This window comes from Thunnus thynnus, chromosome 22 (assembly GCF_963924715.1).
Source record: "Thunnus thynnus chromosome 22, fThuThy2.1, whole genome shotgun sequence".
Lineage (NCBI taxonomy): Eukaryota > Metazoa > Chordata > Actinopteri > Scombriformes > Scombridae > Thunnus > Thunnus thynnus.
Window position 1 is genome coordinate 12,609,879 of NC_089538.1, and position 16,774 is coordinate 12,626,652.

The following is a 16,774-nucleotide window of genomic DNA, read 5'->3' on the forward strand; positions in this document are numbered from 1 at the left end:
ATCTAGTAACTACAACACACGATCCAGTAACTACTGAACCATAGATATCCCTCATGTTTGCACTAATGTTGGCAGAACTGGTTTCAGGTTCTATGCACCTTTTAAATGGCATGAACTGCAAACTGCCCTCAAACTTGAGTCTTTCATACCTCTTGGAAATTTTAAAGCATCATTATCTGATGTTTTTTATGATTCTTGTGACTGTTTTTTATTAATTCCTTGTTTATTTTGTAGTCGTGTTATTTCTGTCTGCTGATTGTGTTCTTGTCTTCTGCATGTTTCTTGTTCTCAGGTCTCTCTTGTAAAAGAGATCTTAATCTCAATTAGAGTGCCTGATTAAATAAATACTAAAAAAAACAAACAGATGCTAAGATGTTGCTGGAGTGTCGAAGCTTCACTCTACCTCAGTAGTTCATTCCTAAGTATAAAGAACCAGGAAACCACAACAGTGGAGAAGACATGCTGTGCACCTGTAAGTTCAATCACAACCAATTTAATCCTTTTTGAATGATGCCAGTCCCATAAAGCTGCAAAAAATTCAGCCTCTTCTAAACATAGTGCATTAATTATGACCAATATGTCATTTTAAATAATACATTGCCCCCAATCAGGGTGCCGTCTTTTGTCATGCACAAGAAGGTCAGTTACTGTGATGCCCCCTGACTTGTTCCTGCTCCCTGTGTCTATGTGTGTATGTATGTATAGACCTGTGGCAGGCCTGACTGGGTTCTGTGCCTGCCTCTGCTGAAGTCTCGCACCTACACTTGGCATAGGAGTCCTTCACCTGCTGGCTGGTAAGACCTGTTTAGCTGCACCAGGCTGTTTGCCAAAAACTGACCAATTTCTCCTTTTGTAAGAGATCATCGTTAAGCATCCTCTGTTTCCTGGGAAAGGACAGCCCTGAGGCCACTATGGCTAGCATTGATCAGTCTTCAGGTTCCAGAGAAAAATTTACATCAGGGCACCCAGCTTCTGCACTCCCACCTGAGACAGCTCAGGTCTGAAGCCCTGTTTACACCTGGCATTAACATGCGTCTCAGGTGATCCGATCACAATTGGACAGCTTTAAGTATAAGTCTGAACGCACTCAAGACGCATTGAGGACGCACTGAGATCCGATCCCTCAGACCACATTCGGAGGTGGTCACATTTGCTGATATTGAGTCCAGTCTGATACTTATATTTACCTAAATATTGAATAAATATGTATCTGAAACATTGAAATAACATCTGTAGATACTAAATCTGACATACCTTATTTTTCACAAGCTACTTCCAAATACTGAACACCTTTTTGGAACTGCAGGAACACTCAGTCCACTCTGATTGTACAGTGGTGTTTCAGAGTGGAGCTACTTCACAAACAATCTTTGGCTGAGTGTCAGAACTCAGTCAGTCACCGGTGTGCCCAAAGAATTTTTCACATTCATACACTGTAGTTTCACTTTCATATGCAGCGAAATGTTATTTTGTACCAATTGCAATTTTCTTGGCCAATTCCAATACTATAGACTGACATGCGTAACAGCTCAAAATATTCCCTGCAGTTAAACGATTAAAGGTTAATCACTGACATCCCTACTCTGTACAGAGGTAGCAGCCATTGCAGCACAAAAAGCCATGAGGAAAAATTTGTCTCTCTTTCTCCTAATCCTTACCCTCATTATCACAAATTTGCTGGCTTCCACTCAACATCAACCTATAAATGAAATTGTAAACGTTGACTTCAGTGGCCTCCGTGTTTACTTCCGCATGACAGCTTGCTGCTTTTGCGCGTGCAGGTCAGTTCAGGATCATGACCAGTTTACACTGGAATCTGATATCGGCCACATTTAAAAAGTAATGTGACAAAAAAACAGATCTGAACAATAAATGAATATAACCTTTGTGCCATGCTATCCACTTCATATTCTAGTTGCCAAGTGTTACAAACAGTCACTGCTCAAACAAATTGTAGCAGGAACAAAACTAGGGCTGCAACTAATATTTATTTTCATTATCGATAGAGCTGTCGTTTTTTTCTTGATTAGTCACTCGGTTTTTAAAATGTCAGTAAAAGGGGAAAATTTCCCAAAGCCTGAGATGACGTCCTTAAATGTTGTTTTGTCCTGACCAACAGTCCAGAACCCAAAGATATTTGATGACACGGGAGGTGGAGGTGGTGTGGCCAGATGATCGGGTAGTGTCTGACATTGTTCTCTCCTCCATGTGACAAGTCAACCAGCCTCGGAGCATGTCCTGTAAGTGTGGTCACACCATCATACATAAGACTCCACAAGTCCACCCACCAGGCATGTCACTATACACCTATCGAGGTCACCCAGTCTGTCCATTTCATACAAACATACAAACAAGAGTATTCTCAGCTTTTTCTTCAATATATGTTCTTTATTAATATAGGATATAAGATATTATATCCCTGATTTTTTTCTGTGAATTTAGGATAACTAATCACTAGCTTGTCTTGTCTTAGCCTAGCTTAGTCAATGTTAGCCTGGCTTAATTAGCACAGTTCATAAGCAGGCAAACCTAGCATGGCTAAGCTTTAGCTTTGTGCTAGAAACTCTGACCTACACATTCTGTTCCACAGGTGTTATATACAGAAAAATGTGCATTGGATGATGTATTGCTGGTCTGTTATTCAAAACTTCAAGGTTTTAAAAGTCATTTATTTCATACACCTATATCTTTCTGTTTTAACTGTTAAGAAATTCAAACCTTGAGCTATTACAAGATGCAACTCATCTGTCTGATATTAATACAAAGAATTTCTTTTCTCAAAGTTTCAACCTCTTAACATCCACTGGGTTGCTGGCAACCTGCTTAAACCAGTTGTAAGCAGCTTAGCATCACACAGTAGTAAAGCAATAGGCACAATTTGGCCACTTGGAGAAATTTTGGAGAGGTTCAGGGACACCAGTGACACCACAAACTAAAAACTTGTGCCCCTAAGGTTAGGCCTAGAGGTCTGGAATTTTATACAGGTGTGGTTGACAAGATGGACAAGGTATGTGGTGATTTGCATAGTTCTGGTATAAAGAGTGTATTGTTATTCAAATATGACTCATTATAGACAAGGACAAAAAACTTTTTTGAGCCATATTTGAACTGATGTAATTTGTGTTATAGCCACATGATAAACAAGCACATTTCCAGAAACTAGAAGTTGTTACTTATCAAATGAAGCCTAATACATGCATTTTGGCCTTACAGTTATCTGTCATAAGCTTTTTCCATTTGGGTATGCCAAATAGGTGAAGATTACCAAAAAATGAGTGGATGATAAGAGGTTAGGGCATTTTATTTCTACTTCCAGCTTTGGCAGTATATAATTTGCTTCAACAATTTCTTTCAGCTTTAAGCTTTCCATGTATTTCAGCTTTCATCAACAATATACAATAACAATACAATATACAATGATATATTAAAACTATAATGACAATAATATATTATAAATAATGTATTACAATTTTTTAATGCCTGTAGTACTCAGAGTTGTGCTGTGGTCACCTTTCTGGCTGTCTGGTAATGAATGCCTTACAACTGACTCATGAATATATGACGTGGTGTGCTTTTCAGTACGATCTTGTTGTTCTAGACGTGTTAAGGTATTGGCTTAGTTACATCTTTCACAATGTTTTGTTGATGTGTGTGTGTCTTGATGTATTCCCACCTACCAGAAAGGAATTTCACTATCTGTGAATGTTAATCTGAACAGAGGTTGGATCAATGCTAAATTTGAATTGTTTGAACAACAAACAAACAAACAAAAAACCATGACGTTTCCTTGCCTTTGTATTACTGTACTATCACGCCCTTTATGCAAGTGATGCAATAGCCACTCTTTTTAGTTTAGTTGTGTAAGCCACAATGTTAGCAAGAGTGACAAGAAACTACAACTTCTACTAATAATTTGTGGAAATTCCCAAAATTCATACTTTTTGATGGTAGTCATCTCCCCAGTATAATCACATTACATATATTATACAGTGGTAATTAATCAAAAATATATTATTTTGGCAATATCAACCGGCTCAATCTATGTAAGAGAATACATAATACACACCCAGTTTGTTCACAATAGTGGAATGCATCAACAATAGTGCTCACAATTGTCTAGGGAGTGAATCACTTTTTTTTTTTCTTTTTTTTCATTGATGTGTAAAAACATTTCAACAAAATTCATGTCCCACCTGTAACGTCACCTCCCTTTAGTTTACAGCGATATATATACAAGACATCAACAAATGCGGCAACAGAAGACCAGAGAAGCACCAGGGTAGTAAATAAGGACCTAATATTATTTATTCATATTTATACATTTTTTTGACTGTTGCTTGGGGTAAGTACATTTTTGTGTTTATATTTTTATTAAATTGTAAATCATGCCTCACTATAATGTATATTTGATTGCACGTTATGTATTATTTTGGCAATTTCTTGTGAAATCTTGCTTCATAAGATTACGTTCAGCTGTTAATTTTGCTCCTTATCTTATTTTGCTTTCATCCATCCTAGAGCTATAATAAAAGAATATCAATGCAATACCATATTGATTATTGGAGAAACCTCTTCTTGCTTGCCCCTCTTCAAAGTGAGGGGTTAAGGTCCACTAGTTGCACTCCTGTCGTTGGTAGCATTTAACAGTTGAACTGATTGAGTGTTTAATGGAAGTCTCCTCATTAGGTGCATAGGTAAATAACTGTAATAAAGCTATGTCATTAAGATAAATGTGTTAGCTTTGTATTTTAAAATACTTGACCAAACGGATGCATATTTCAGCCAAATAAAACAAACTTTAACCTTTCACTAAATTGCAATGTAAAATATTTTCCACACTGAGATTACTTATAAGCTTGAAGCAGGTGTTAAAGGCTGCATCATAGTTCAATGAACACCAAATGGCTCTACTATTCTGTATTACTATACTTAGTATATACTATACTATTCTTTTTTACTTGTTTTATCCTGCCCTAGTGTGTCACATCAGTGTCAAGGTTAACAAAATTGTGTAAGAGGAAATTTAGTTTTGATGACATTCATCTCCAGTGTTTATATCCAAAAATATGAAATCAAATATTAACTCTTAGAAAAACAAAACCAGGTTTATTGAGAATAAGTGTGGTTAAGGAACTAAAACTACAAAAAGTGCTGTAACTGTGTGTAAGTGCTGATATTAATTTAACTTTTATTTAATCGCCATTTTAAATAAGTTTAGTGAAAACTGTATTCAGAGAAATCCCTCGAACTTTGGCTGCATTAAAATTTTACGTGATTTCCTTAATCGTGATTTAATTTTTAACATTTTGTCATTTCTCCACATCTGTAGAAAATCTTTCAAATGTAACGTGGCACTTGAAATGACATGAAATCATTACTTTTGCATGCGTATGTGTATTTAGCAAATAGAATATTTATATCAAAGCATTTTAGTTGAGATTTGTGTACCACTATGAGCACCTTATGTCAATACCTTTATTTGATTGAATACCTGATTGACTGAGCAGTTAGATAAATAAAACAGACAGACAGAGGGTGTCCTTGTTTTGAGTTTGTCTGTATGAAAATTAGGGGTAATAACCCACAAATTGCATTTGCATTGCATTTATAAAACTATGAACCAATAATTAACTAACATTATTATTATTAGCTGTGTGAAATAGAAGCTGTAAAATGTTATGCACACTACAGTGGTCGTAATTGCTTAATGTTTTACCTCTTATCCTTCATTATTATGACAAAACTGTAATTTGTCAAAGAAAGAAATGAATTTCTAATGTCAAAACAATATAAAGATTTAAAACAAAAGCAAAGATTTACATGAATTTGTATTAATTTAATCGTTAACCACGCTACATCATAGTGTCCCTCATAAGGCCTTTTGGCTGTACTAAAAGAAAAAAGATGAATATCTAAGAAAATCCCTTAAAATATAACTGTTCTCTGCAAATGTTCTTTCTGCCTAGACTCAGCCCAAAGTAAATACCATGGTTAATTTCCGTATGATATCACTAATATCTGTCTTGTCTTAGATATACGAGTTTAATATCACAAACTCTACAATCATTCAAAGATTTTACAGTAACTGTAGATGTAGCTGTATGCTACAGAACTGTTTTATGGCTGACTTTTTGAATTGCCAACATTAAAACAACTGTCATCTCAGTTCTAGTTTTTCCACTTTCAGGGCTCTGGTATTGTGCATGGTGTCTCACTATGGCTTACTGGCACACATAAATGGAATGGAGTAATCATTAACTATGGTGGTTACCTCTGTGCATTACTGCTATGGCAAAATAAAAAATATAATAAGTTAAAATATTCAGACTGTGTAAGGTTTATTATTAATTAGGCTAAAATGGTAAAGGCTACAGAAGAGTTCCAGCAATTAACATTAATTAGTAGTAAGAACATTCTACTCTCGGCTCTCCTCAGTGAAAAAAACAAAATCTAGCAGGGGAGTTAGGTATGGCACTATCTATGTGACCGTATTTAAGCAATTTAAAGCAAACACCTCACTTTTGCTGTTCTGACACAATAAATTTCTTAATGAATTAACTGTTAAAATAAACTTAATACATTTATTTTGAAGTGCAGGACAGATACGCTGTAAAGAGGGACTTCCAGTTTATTTGATTAATCTTTGTGAGATCACATGGAAATCAATGAGAAACATGGGGTATTAAAACAGAATCATTGTTACATTCTGTGCTTGAAGAGCAGAAACTGACCTCAGAAACTGAACTCTGAATGAAATATGCAAGAGGAACTATACTGATTGAATCATCCATTAAAAACACTTTTGCTGCATGCATTTACAAAATATTCGAGTTTCATTTAAAGATTCTTTGAAAGAAAAAATTCTTCCAGACACTTTTAATTATCATTATAGATTAAACATTCATTTTATCAAAATGTTAGGTGTTTATGTACTGCTTTTGTGAGTGAGTCACTGTGCTGTCAAATTTTGCAGGTTGCAGAGCAGACACAATGGGCGTTGGACCAATCTTATCAACTTTGCTGATGCTTACACGTAAGTTAGTGATTACTGTAATAAAAAATGAAGATTTCCTTTGTGCTCTGAAAAAAATAAATTGTGTGTAACAACAGATTCTATTCTTTGCCATTAGTGGCCAATCAGCTTTCTATGACACCAGCTGCAGCACAAACGACCACAACTGTTGAACCAACAACAACAATCACTGGAGTCACAACAACTGGAAGTTCATCTACAACTGGAGGATCATCTACGACTGATGCATCAACTAGAGCTGGGGGTTCAACTACAACTGCATGGTCTACCACAACTAGAAGTTCTTCTACAACTGGGGGATCAACAACAACAGCTGGTGGGTCTACCACAACTGGAAGTTCAACTACAACTGAGGGATCGACAACGACGGCTGGTGGGTCTACCACAACAGAAACTTCAACTAAAACCGAGGGATCAACAACTACAGCCGCAGGGTTTACCACAACTGGAAGTTCAACTACAACTGAGGGATCAACAACAGCTGGTGAGTCTACCACAACGGGAAGTTCAACTACAATAGAGGGATTGACAACAACAAATGCTGGGTCGACCACAACTGAAAGTTCAACTACAACTGGGGGATCATCTACAACTGATGCATCAACTACAGCTGGGGGTTCAACTACAACTGCATGGTCTACCACAACCGGAAGTTCAACTACAACTGAGGGATCAACAACAACAGCTGGTGAGTCTACCACAACTGGAAGTTCAACTACAACTGAGGAATCAACAACAACAGCTGGTGAGTCTACCACAACTGGAAGTTCAACTACAACTGAGGGATCAACAACTACAACTGCAGGGTTTACCACAACTGCAAGTTCAACTACAACTGAGAGATCGACAACAACAGCTAGGGGGTCTATCACAACTGGAAGTTCAACTACAACTGAGGGATCAACAACAGCTGATGAGTCTACCACAACGGGAAGTTCAACTACAATAGAGGGATTGACAACAGCTGGTGGGTCTACCACAACTGAAAGTTCAACTACAACTGGAGGATCATCTACGACTGATGCATCAACCACAGCTGGGGGATCAACAACAACAGCTGGTGAGTCTACCACAACTGGAAGTTCAACTACAACTGAGGGATCAACAACAGCTGGTGGGTCTACCACAACGGGAAGTTCAACTACAATAGAGGGATTGACAACAACAAATGCTGGGTCGACCACAACTGAAAGTTCAACTACAACTGGGGGATCATCTACAACTGATGCATCAACTACAGCTGGGGGTTCAACTACAACTGCATGGTCTACCACAACTGGAAGTTCAACTACAACTGAGGGATCAACAACAACAGCTGGTGAGTCTACCACAACTGGAAGTTCAACTACAACTGAGGAATCAACAACAACAGCTGGTGAGTCTACCACAACTGGAAGTTCAACTACAACTGAGGGATCAACAACTACAACTGCAGGGTTTACCACAACTGCAAGTTCAACTACAACTGAGAGATCGACAACAACAAGTGGTGGGTCTACCACAACTGAAAGTTCAACTACAACTGGAGGATCATCTACGACTGATGCATCAACTACAGCTGGGGGATCAACAACAACAGCTGGTGAGTCTACCACAACTGGAAGTTCAACTACAACTGAGGAATTAACAACAACAGCTGGTGAGTCTACCACAACTGGAAGTTCAACTACAACTGAGGAATCAACAACAACAGCTGGTGAGTCTACCACAACTGGAAGTTCAACTACAACTGAGGGATCAACAACTACAACTGCAGGGTTTACCACAACTGCAAGTTCAACTACAACTGAGAGATCGACAACAACAAGTGGTGGGTCTACCACAACTGAAAGTTCAACTACAACTGGAGGATCATCTACGACTGATGCATCAACTACAGCTGGGGGATCAACAACAACAGCTGGTGAGTCTACCACAACTGGAAGTTCAACTACAACTGAGGAATTAACAACAACAGCTGGTGAGTCTACCACAACTGGAAGTTCAACTACAACTGAGGAATCAACAACAACAGCTGGTGAGTCTACCACAACTGGAAGTTCAACTACAACTGAGGGATCAACAACTACAACTGCAGGGTTTACCACAACTGGAAGTTCAACTACAACTGAGAGATCGACAACAGCTGATGAGTCTACCACAACGGGAAGTTCAACTACAATAGAGGGATTGACAACAACAGCTGGTGGGTCTACCACAACTGAAAGTTCAACTACAACTGGAGGATCATCTACGACTGATGCATCAACTACAGCTGGGGGTTCAACTACAACTGCATGGTCTACCACAACTGGAAGTTCAACTACAACTGAGGGATCAACAACAACAGCTGGTGAGTCTACCACAACTGGAAGTTCAACTACAACTGAGGAATCAACAACAACAGCTGGTGAGTCTACCACAACTGGAAGTTCAACTACAACTGAGGAATCAACAACAACAGCTGGTGAGTCTACCACAACTGGAAGTTCAACTACAACTGGAGGATCATCTACGACTGATGCATCAACTACAGCTGGGGGTTCAACTACAACTGCATGGTCTACCACAACTGGAAGTTCAACTACAACTGAGGGATCAACAACAACAGCTGGTGAGTCTACCACAACTGGAAGTTCAACTACAACTGAGGAATCAACAACAACAGCTGGTGAGTCTACCACAACTGGAAGTTCAACTACAACTGAGAGATCGACAACAACAGCTAGTGGGTCTATCACAACTGGAAGTTCAACTACAACTGAGGGATCAACAACAGCTGATGAGTCTACCACAACGGGAAGTTCAACTACAATAGAGGGATTGACAACAACAGCTGGTGGGTCTACCACAACTGAAAGTTCAACTACAACTGGAGGATCATCTACGACTGATGCATCAACCACAGCTGGGGGATCAACAACAACAGCTGGTGAGTCTACCACAACTGGAAGTTCAACTACAACTGAGGGATCGACAACAACGGCTGGTGGGTCTACCACAACAGAAACTTCAACTACAACCGAGGGATCGACAACTACAGGCGCAGGGTTTACCACAACTGGAAGTTCAACTACAACTGAGGGATCAACAACAGCTGGTGAGTCTACCACAACGGGAAGTTCAACTACAATAGAGGGATTGACAACAAGAAATGCTGGGTCGACCACAACTGAAAGTTCAACTACAACTGGGGGATCATCTACAACTGATGCATCAACTACAGCTGGGGGTTCAACAACAACAGCTGGTGAGTCTACCACAACTGGAAGTTCAACTACAACTGAGGGATCAACAACTACAACTGCAGGGTTTACCACAACTGCAAGTTCAACTACAACTGAGAGATCGACAACAACAAGTGGTGGGTCTACCACAACTGAAAGTTCAACTACAACTGGAGGATCATCTACGACTGATGCATCAACTACAGCTGGGGGATCAACAACAACAGCTGGTGGGTCTACCACAACTGAAAGATCAACTACAACTGAGGAATCAACAACAACAGCTGGTGAGTCTACCACAACTGAAAGTTCAACTACAACTGAGACATCAACAACTACAACTGCAGGGTCTACCACAACTGGAAGTTCAAGTACAACCGAGGGATCAACAACTACAGCTGCAGGGTTTACCACAACTGGAAGTTCAACTACAACCGAGGGATCAACAACACCAGCTGGTGGGTCTACCACAACTGGAAGTTCACCTACAACTGAGGGATCAACAACAACAGCTGGTGAATCTACCACAACTGGAAGTTCAACTACAACCGAGGGATCAACAACTACAACTGCAGGATCTACCACAACTGGAAGTTCAACCACAACTGAGGGATCGACAACAACAGCTGATGGGTCTACCACAACTGGAAGTTCAACAACAACTGAGGGATCAAGAACAACAGCTGGTGAGTCTACCACAACTGGAAGTTCAACTACAACTGAGGGATCAACAACTACAACTGCAGGGTCTACCACAACTGGAAGTTCAACTACAACTGAGAGATCCACAACAACAGCTGGTGGGTCTACCACAACTGGAAGTTCAACTACAACTGAGAGATCAACAACAACAGCTGGTGGGTCTACCACAACTGGAAGTTTAACTACAACTGAGGGATCGACAACTACAACTGCAGGGTCTACCACAACTGGAAGTTCAACTACAACTGAGGGATCAACAACAGCTGGTGGGTCTACCACAACTGGAAGTTCAACTACAACTGAGAGATCCACAACAACAGCTGGTGGGTCTACCACAACTGGAAGTTCAACTACAACTGAGGGATCAACAACTACAACTACAGGGTCTACAACAACTGGAAGTTCAACTACAACTGAGCGATCAACAACAACAGCTGGTGAATCTACCACAACTGGAAGTTCAACTACAACTGGGGGATCAACAACAACAGCTGGTGGATCTACCACAACTGGAAGTTCAACTACAACTGAGGGATCAACAACAACAGCTGGTGGGTCTACAACAACTGGAAGTCCAACCACGACTGGAGGATCAATTACAACTGAAAGATCAACTACAACGACCACTACTACTACTTCCACTACTACTACTGCAGCTCCCTCACCAGTTGTAGTTCTCGCGGCAACCTTGGTAGAACCATTTGTAGAGGAACTCACTAATTCCAGCAGTGCACAATTTCAAACTCTTGCCGCAAAAGTTGTAGCAGTAGTGAGTACAGTTTTTAAATGGTCACATTACTCATTAGTCTTCAGTATATTATATGAATTTCAGGGTTTTTTAATATAATTTGGAGAACACTGTACTTTTAATGTGTTTACGTTTTTCTATCTGCTTCCTTCCCACAGTATGATGTCATCTACAGTAAAAAATATGGTGTGATTTTCATCCGCAGTTTTGTCATAGAGTTTAGGTAAGATATAATTATAATTATGACAGAAAATAATGGAATAATTACACATATGCCTAAGTTATATATGTTAATGTTATTTGATTAAAAGATATGCTTTTTTGATGCAGACCAGCTGTAGCCAGAACACGAATGGAAAACACTGAAGCAGAAGTGGGAATTGAGTTCAATCAAACTGCTTCAGCTGCAGAAATACCAGAGGCTACTGATGTTGCACAAACCTTAGTAGAATCAGTGTCTAACCCCAACAATACCTTCAACCTCACTGTTGAAGCCAACTCCATCCAAATAATTCGTAAGTAAACAGTTAACAGTATATTTCACTCCACTAGGCATTTGGGCAAGGAAATATACCTGTTGATATTTGTCATTTATCAACATATCTGTCACACTGTGTGTGTGTTTAAATTAACGTTACAAAGTGATTATTCTGTGAATTCTCCAAAGATGATTTCCGGTATATTCCCGAATTTAATCTGAAAATAACAGTCTCAAATTTGATGTCCTAAAACAGTTATGGATGGGGATTTACAGGACCATTTTCACTTCTAATATAATTTCTGATGTTGCTATCAAAGTTAATATTGATTCCTTTCCTGAACCAATTTTTTTTAAAAATGGCAGTCGAAAAAGAACATACATACTCATAATTACCATGAAGTTATCTATGACACATGTCCACAAGATAACAGATATTGTGACGTTTGGTCAAAACAAGGTCCTCTGGTTACCATAATTTGTTTTTACCATATTTCTTCATATTGTTTCATATTTATTTTTTTCAGAAAGAAATTCAACAACTGCACCCCCTACTTTAAATACCACTATTACTACTGCTGCTGCTGCAACAACTACCAAGGCTACAACTAAAATGACCTCAATTACAACTACAACCGTAACGACTCCTACAACCACCACATCAACTACTACAACTGCTGAGGCAATCACAACAAGGAGGATGACTTTCAGATCTGCTGGAGAGACATTTACAAGTGACTTGTCGAATCCATCATCTGCAGCATTTCAAAGTCGAGCCTCAATGATAAAATCAGAAGTAAGTATCTCTCTCTCTACATTTTACAAGATATCTAACTGTGTTTTGCAGTATGCAATCTTTACCTTTCATTTCCAAACACCATTATTTATGATTTTCACCTAAAATCTAAAATTTAAAAAATTATAATTGTGTTGTGGAATTTGGATATACGGTAAACTACAGAAAAACTCTTGCAACTTAATTTTCATTATATACATGTTTCAAAATAGCTCAGTCTAATACAAACACATTTCTAATTTAAAATTTAAGTGTAAGTGCAGATACCTCTTAATGGGACGCTAGATTGTTTTTTGTCTCACAATGGGAGGAAACCCTGTTTTTTCATGAGATGGCATTTCATTTGTGGTGGTGAGTTTTCAAAGATAAAATATATGAATCAGCCCTATACAGTAAAAAGGACATAGATTACTAATGTAGTGAAAAAAGGTAGTGAAAAAAGTGTGGAAAAAGTGAAGAAACACAAACCATTAAAATGTGGCAAATATGTACTTATAGTTTGTTTTTTGTGTTTCTGCAGCTTGAACCTTTCTACCAAAATACATTCTCTTCATTCCGCTCCTTGACAGTGATTTCATTCAGGTAATTTGATATTATTCTGTTGATAGAATCTTAAAGAGTATTGGCCATTAATTCATATGACTAAAACAATATATTTCTGTAATTCCTTTTGCAGTAATGGATCAATCATCAACAACATAGACCTTGGGTTTGCATCGACATCTGTTCCTAATAACACTCAGATTGCAAATGTTTTGGTCAATGCAGCTTCAAACGTCACAGCCTTCAACATTGACACCACATCTATTTCTGTGGATGGCGCAGGTAAGCTCTACTGAGAGCTACTTTATCAGAAATATAAAATATTACAGAACTTTTTGTTAAAACAATGTCTCCTCTCCTATCTCAACATTTACAGAAGTTTCAAGTGGAGTAAGCCACAAGACCAGTCTCATCACTGCATCTTGCCTGGTACTGCTGTCATGGCTACTGTCAAGTCAGCAATAATGTCTCTGCTGACATGCCATGTGAAATCTCATTAGAAAACCACTGGTATGAAAAAGGACATTGTTCCCATTACATCTAATGTTCCATTAGACTTCTGAGGATTGCAATTGTCATATGGCTTGGAAAGAAGTTCCAGACATTATCCCAGACAAAGTTGGGATGACCTCCCCTCCAACATGAAATGTATATAGTCTGAATGATGTTCTGTATGATTATCCAGTCACTTATTTATATTTATTTATATTATTATACATGTGTATATTTGCTTTTTGTGGACTCAGGATTGTGAAGTTAGTCTTCTTTAACAGCAAGATAGATTATTTTGTCATTTGTATAACCAAATATTATTTTATTATTATATATTGTATATTAATTTGCTATTTTATCAAGTAAAACCTACGTTTTAATAGCATAATAAAGCATATACTGCACAGACAGCATGTTTTAAAGTAACGTGTCTTAAATTAAATGAAGGAACACATGCTACTCATAGCAGGCTGCATACTGCAATCTTAACCTAATGCATAGACTAGTATCAAAGTTCATGGTATACGTAATGTATATGTCAAAACAATTTGCTGTCAATTTTCTTATTTATACAAAGTGTATTTATGCAACCATGCATAGCTGTACACTGGGAGCTCCCTTTTAGGTTGTATTTGTGTGAGAAACTTTACAATGATCAGAATACAAAACCTTTAAAGAATTGAATTTGTCTTGTGTGATGTTTTGTTGTCTCGGTGGAGAAAGTTTATTGGGGTCACTGAATGTTTTGATGAATATGAAAATGATGTGAATCATATGCCATGGCTGTCGCAGTCACCAGATCTAAACCCAATCGAACACCTATGGTAGATTTTGGACTGACATGTTAGACAGTGCTCTCCACCACCATCATCAAAACACCAAATGAGGGAATATCTTTTTGAAGAATGGTGTTCCTCAGCCTTGGCACCGATTCTACAAGTCTATCAGTTATCTTTGAAAAAGCCTGAAGATTGTTTGACAAAATGTACAGCTGTTATGAAGGTATTGGGTAAACTGAATTGTGTTTTCACATGTTTCTCACTGGAAATAGTTTGGTGGAGGTGACAAGTCACCCAGAACATAAAAATATCAGTATCTCCATAAATCAATTCATATAATCAATTTAAAAACATACGTTTCCAAGATATAACATTAATGGAGTGATTAATACTATTTAAGGAATATAGTGATGTGTTTTGGCTCTAGTGATATGTAGCATCTCAGCTGTCAGCAAAAATGTCACAAAAACTGCCACTTGGTGTGACTATGTTTCCTACGTATGGGACTATTATTATATAGTGAAAGTAAAAAAATCAATTTTAATATTAACAAAAATGATCATGGGAATAATCTTTTGTTGGATACTGATAAAAATGTCATTCCTGAATACAGGTGGGTTTTGAGTTGTTTTGGAAGTAGCTTCTTAGCCACACAAAATATTTTTAAATAATGTACTTTTTTATTAATATTAAGCAACCAGTTTCTCCACAAAAGTTAGAAAATACAAAGAAGAATCTAAGAAATGTTTGAAAAAATGTTTATTAATGGTAATGTGACTTGTAGTAATACATGCTTCTACACTGGTGCGTTAAGGAAATATATTATACATATTACTCTTGCTGAGTCATACAAATATGCAGGAATTTGGCTTGACGGCAGACTATCATTCAAGATTCATATTCAACATTTGACTCAAAAATTAAAAATCAAATTAGGCCTCTTGTATAGAATCAAAGGCTGTCTGTCCTCTTTCATCTGTTAAACTATTGTGCAGTCGACCTTCATGTCTGTCCTTGACTATGGAGATATTCTGTATTGTCATGCTGCCCCATCAACACTTCAGCAGTTAAATCCTGTGTATCATAGTGCATTATGCTTTATCACAAAGGACAAATCATCATTGTTCTTTGTATCACACGGCTGGATGGACTTCCTTACAGTCAAGAAGAAAAAAAACATGTCATGTTATTCATCCATTAATACATGAAACTTTGAAAATTGAACATTTGAAGCTGCCAAACTATCTCACATCCTTTGTCTCATTTAAATATAGTAACGACAGCACACGATTCAGTAACTACTTAACCATAGATATCCCTCATGTTTGCACTACTGTTGGCAGAACTGGTTTCAGGTACTATGCACCTTTTAAATGGAATGAACTGCAAACTGCCCTCAAACATAACTTTTGGAAATTTTTAAGCGTCATTATCTGATGTTTTTTATGATTCTTGTGACTGTTTTTTGTTAATTCCTCGTTTATTTCTGTCTGCTGATTGTGTTCTTGTCTTATTAATGTTTCTTGTTCTCAGGTCTCTCTTTGAAAACAGATCTTAATCTCCATGAGATGGCCTGATTAAATAAAGACTAAATAAAAATGGCAAGATGGAGCTGGAGTGTCGAAGCTTCACTCTACCTCAGCAGTTCACTCCTAAGTATAAAGAACCAGGAAACCACAACAGTGGAGAGGACATGCTGCGCACCTGTAAGTTAAATCACAACCAATTTAATCCTTTTTGAAAGATACCAGTCCCGTAAAGCTACAAAACATTCAGCCTCTTCTCAAGGTAGTGCATTTATTATGACCAATATGTCATTTTAAATAATACATTGCCCCCAATCAGGACGCTGTCTTCTGTCATTCAGACGAAGGTCTGTAACTATGATGCCTCCTGATTCGTTCCTGCTTCCTGTGTCTGTGTGCATGTATGTATAGACCTGTGGAGGTGCCAGTTCCTGCTGCCACTGGTGTCTTTGGGCCTGGTGTTGGCAGGCC

At 38.0% G+C, this 16,774-nt stretch overlaps 2 protein-coding genes across 2 annotated transcripts in view; both read left to right on the forward strand.

Moving 5' to 3' along the window:
• Window positions 1-14,629, forward strand: part of LOC137174395 (mucin-22-like) — a 30,131-nt gene extending 15,502 nt beyond the window's left edge. Inside the window, exons 4-9 of the mRNA XM_067579638.1 lie at window positions 11,848-11,912; window positions 12,020-12,204; window positions 12,695-12,963; window positions 13,484-13,545; window positions 13,640-13,788; window positions 13,883-14,629. Coding sequence (XP_067435739.1) covers window positions 11,848-11,912; window positions 12,020-12,204; window positions 12,695-12,963; window positions 13,484-13,545; window positions 13,640-13,788; window positions 13,883-13,971 — 819 coding nt within the window. The 3' untranslated portion in view covers window positions 13,972-14,629. The remainder of the gene's footprint in view (window positions 1-11,847; window positions 11,913-12,019; window positions 12,205-12,694; window positions 12,964-13,483; window positions 13,546-13,639; window positions 13,789-13,882) is intronic.
• Window positions 2,127-10,734, forward strand: LOC137175109 (sericin 1-like). Its single transcript, XM_067580805.1, has 3 exons — window positions 2,127-7,033; window positions 7,131-8,093; window positions 10,565-10,734. The coding sequence occupies exons 1-3, from the start codon at window positions 6,991-6,993 to the stop codon at window positions 10,732-10,734; spliced, it is 1,176 nt and encodes a 391-aa protein (XP_067436906.1). The 5' UTR covers window positions 2,127-6,990.
• Window positions 14,630-16,774: the final 2,145 nt, after the last annotated feature.

What these genes read in the sequence shown, in the direction of transcription:
- LOC137175109 (XM_067580805.1), top strand. Translation starts at nt 6,991, where the DNA reads ATGGGCGTTGGACCAATCTTATCAACTTTGCTGATGCTTACAC. An exon ending in AACTTTGCTGATGCTTACAC is followed by an intron (nt 7,034 to 7,130) that starts GTAAGTTAGTGA and finishes CTTTGCCATTAG; the next exon opens with TGGCCAATCAGCTTTCTATG. An exon ending in GGGATCAACAACAACAGCTG is followed by an intron (nt 8,094 to 10,564) that starts GTGAGTCTACCA and finishes ACTACAACTGAG; the next exon opens with ACATCAACAACTACAACTGC.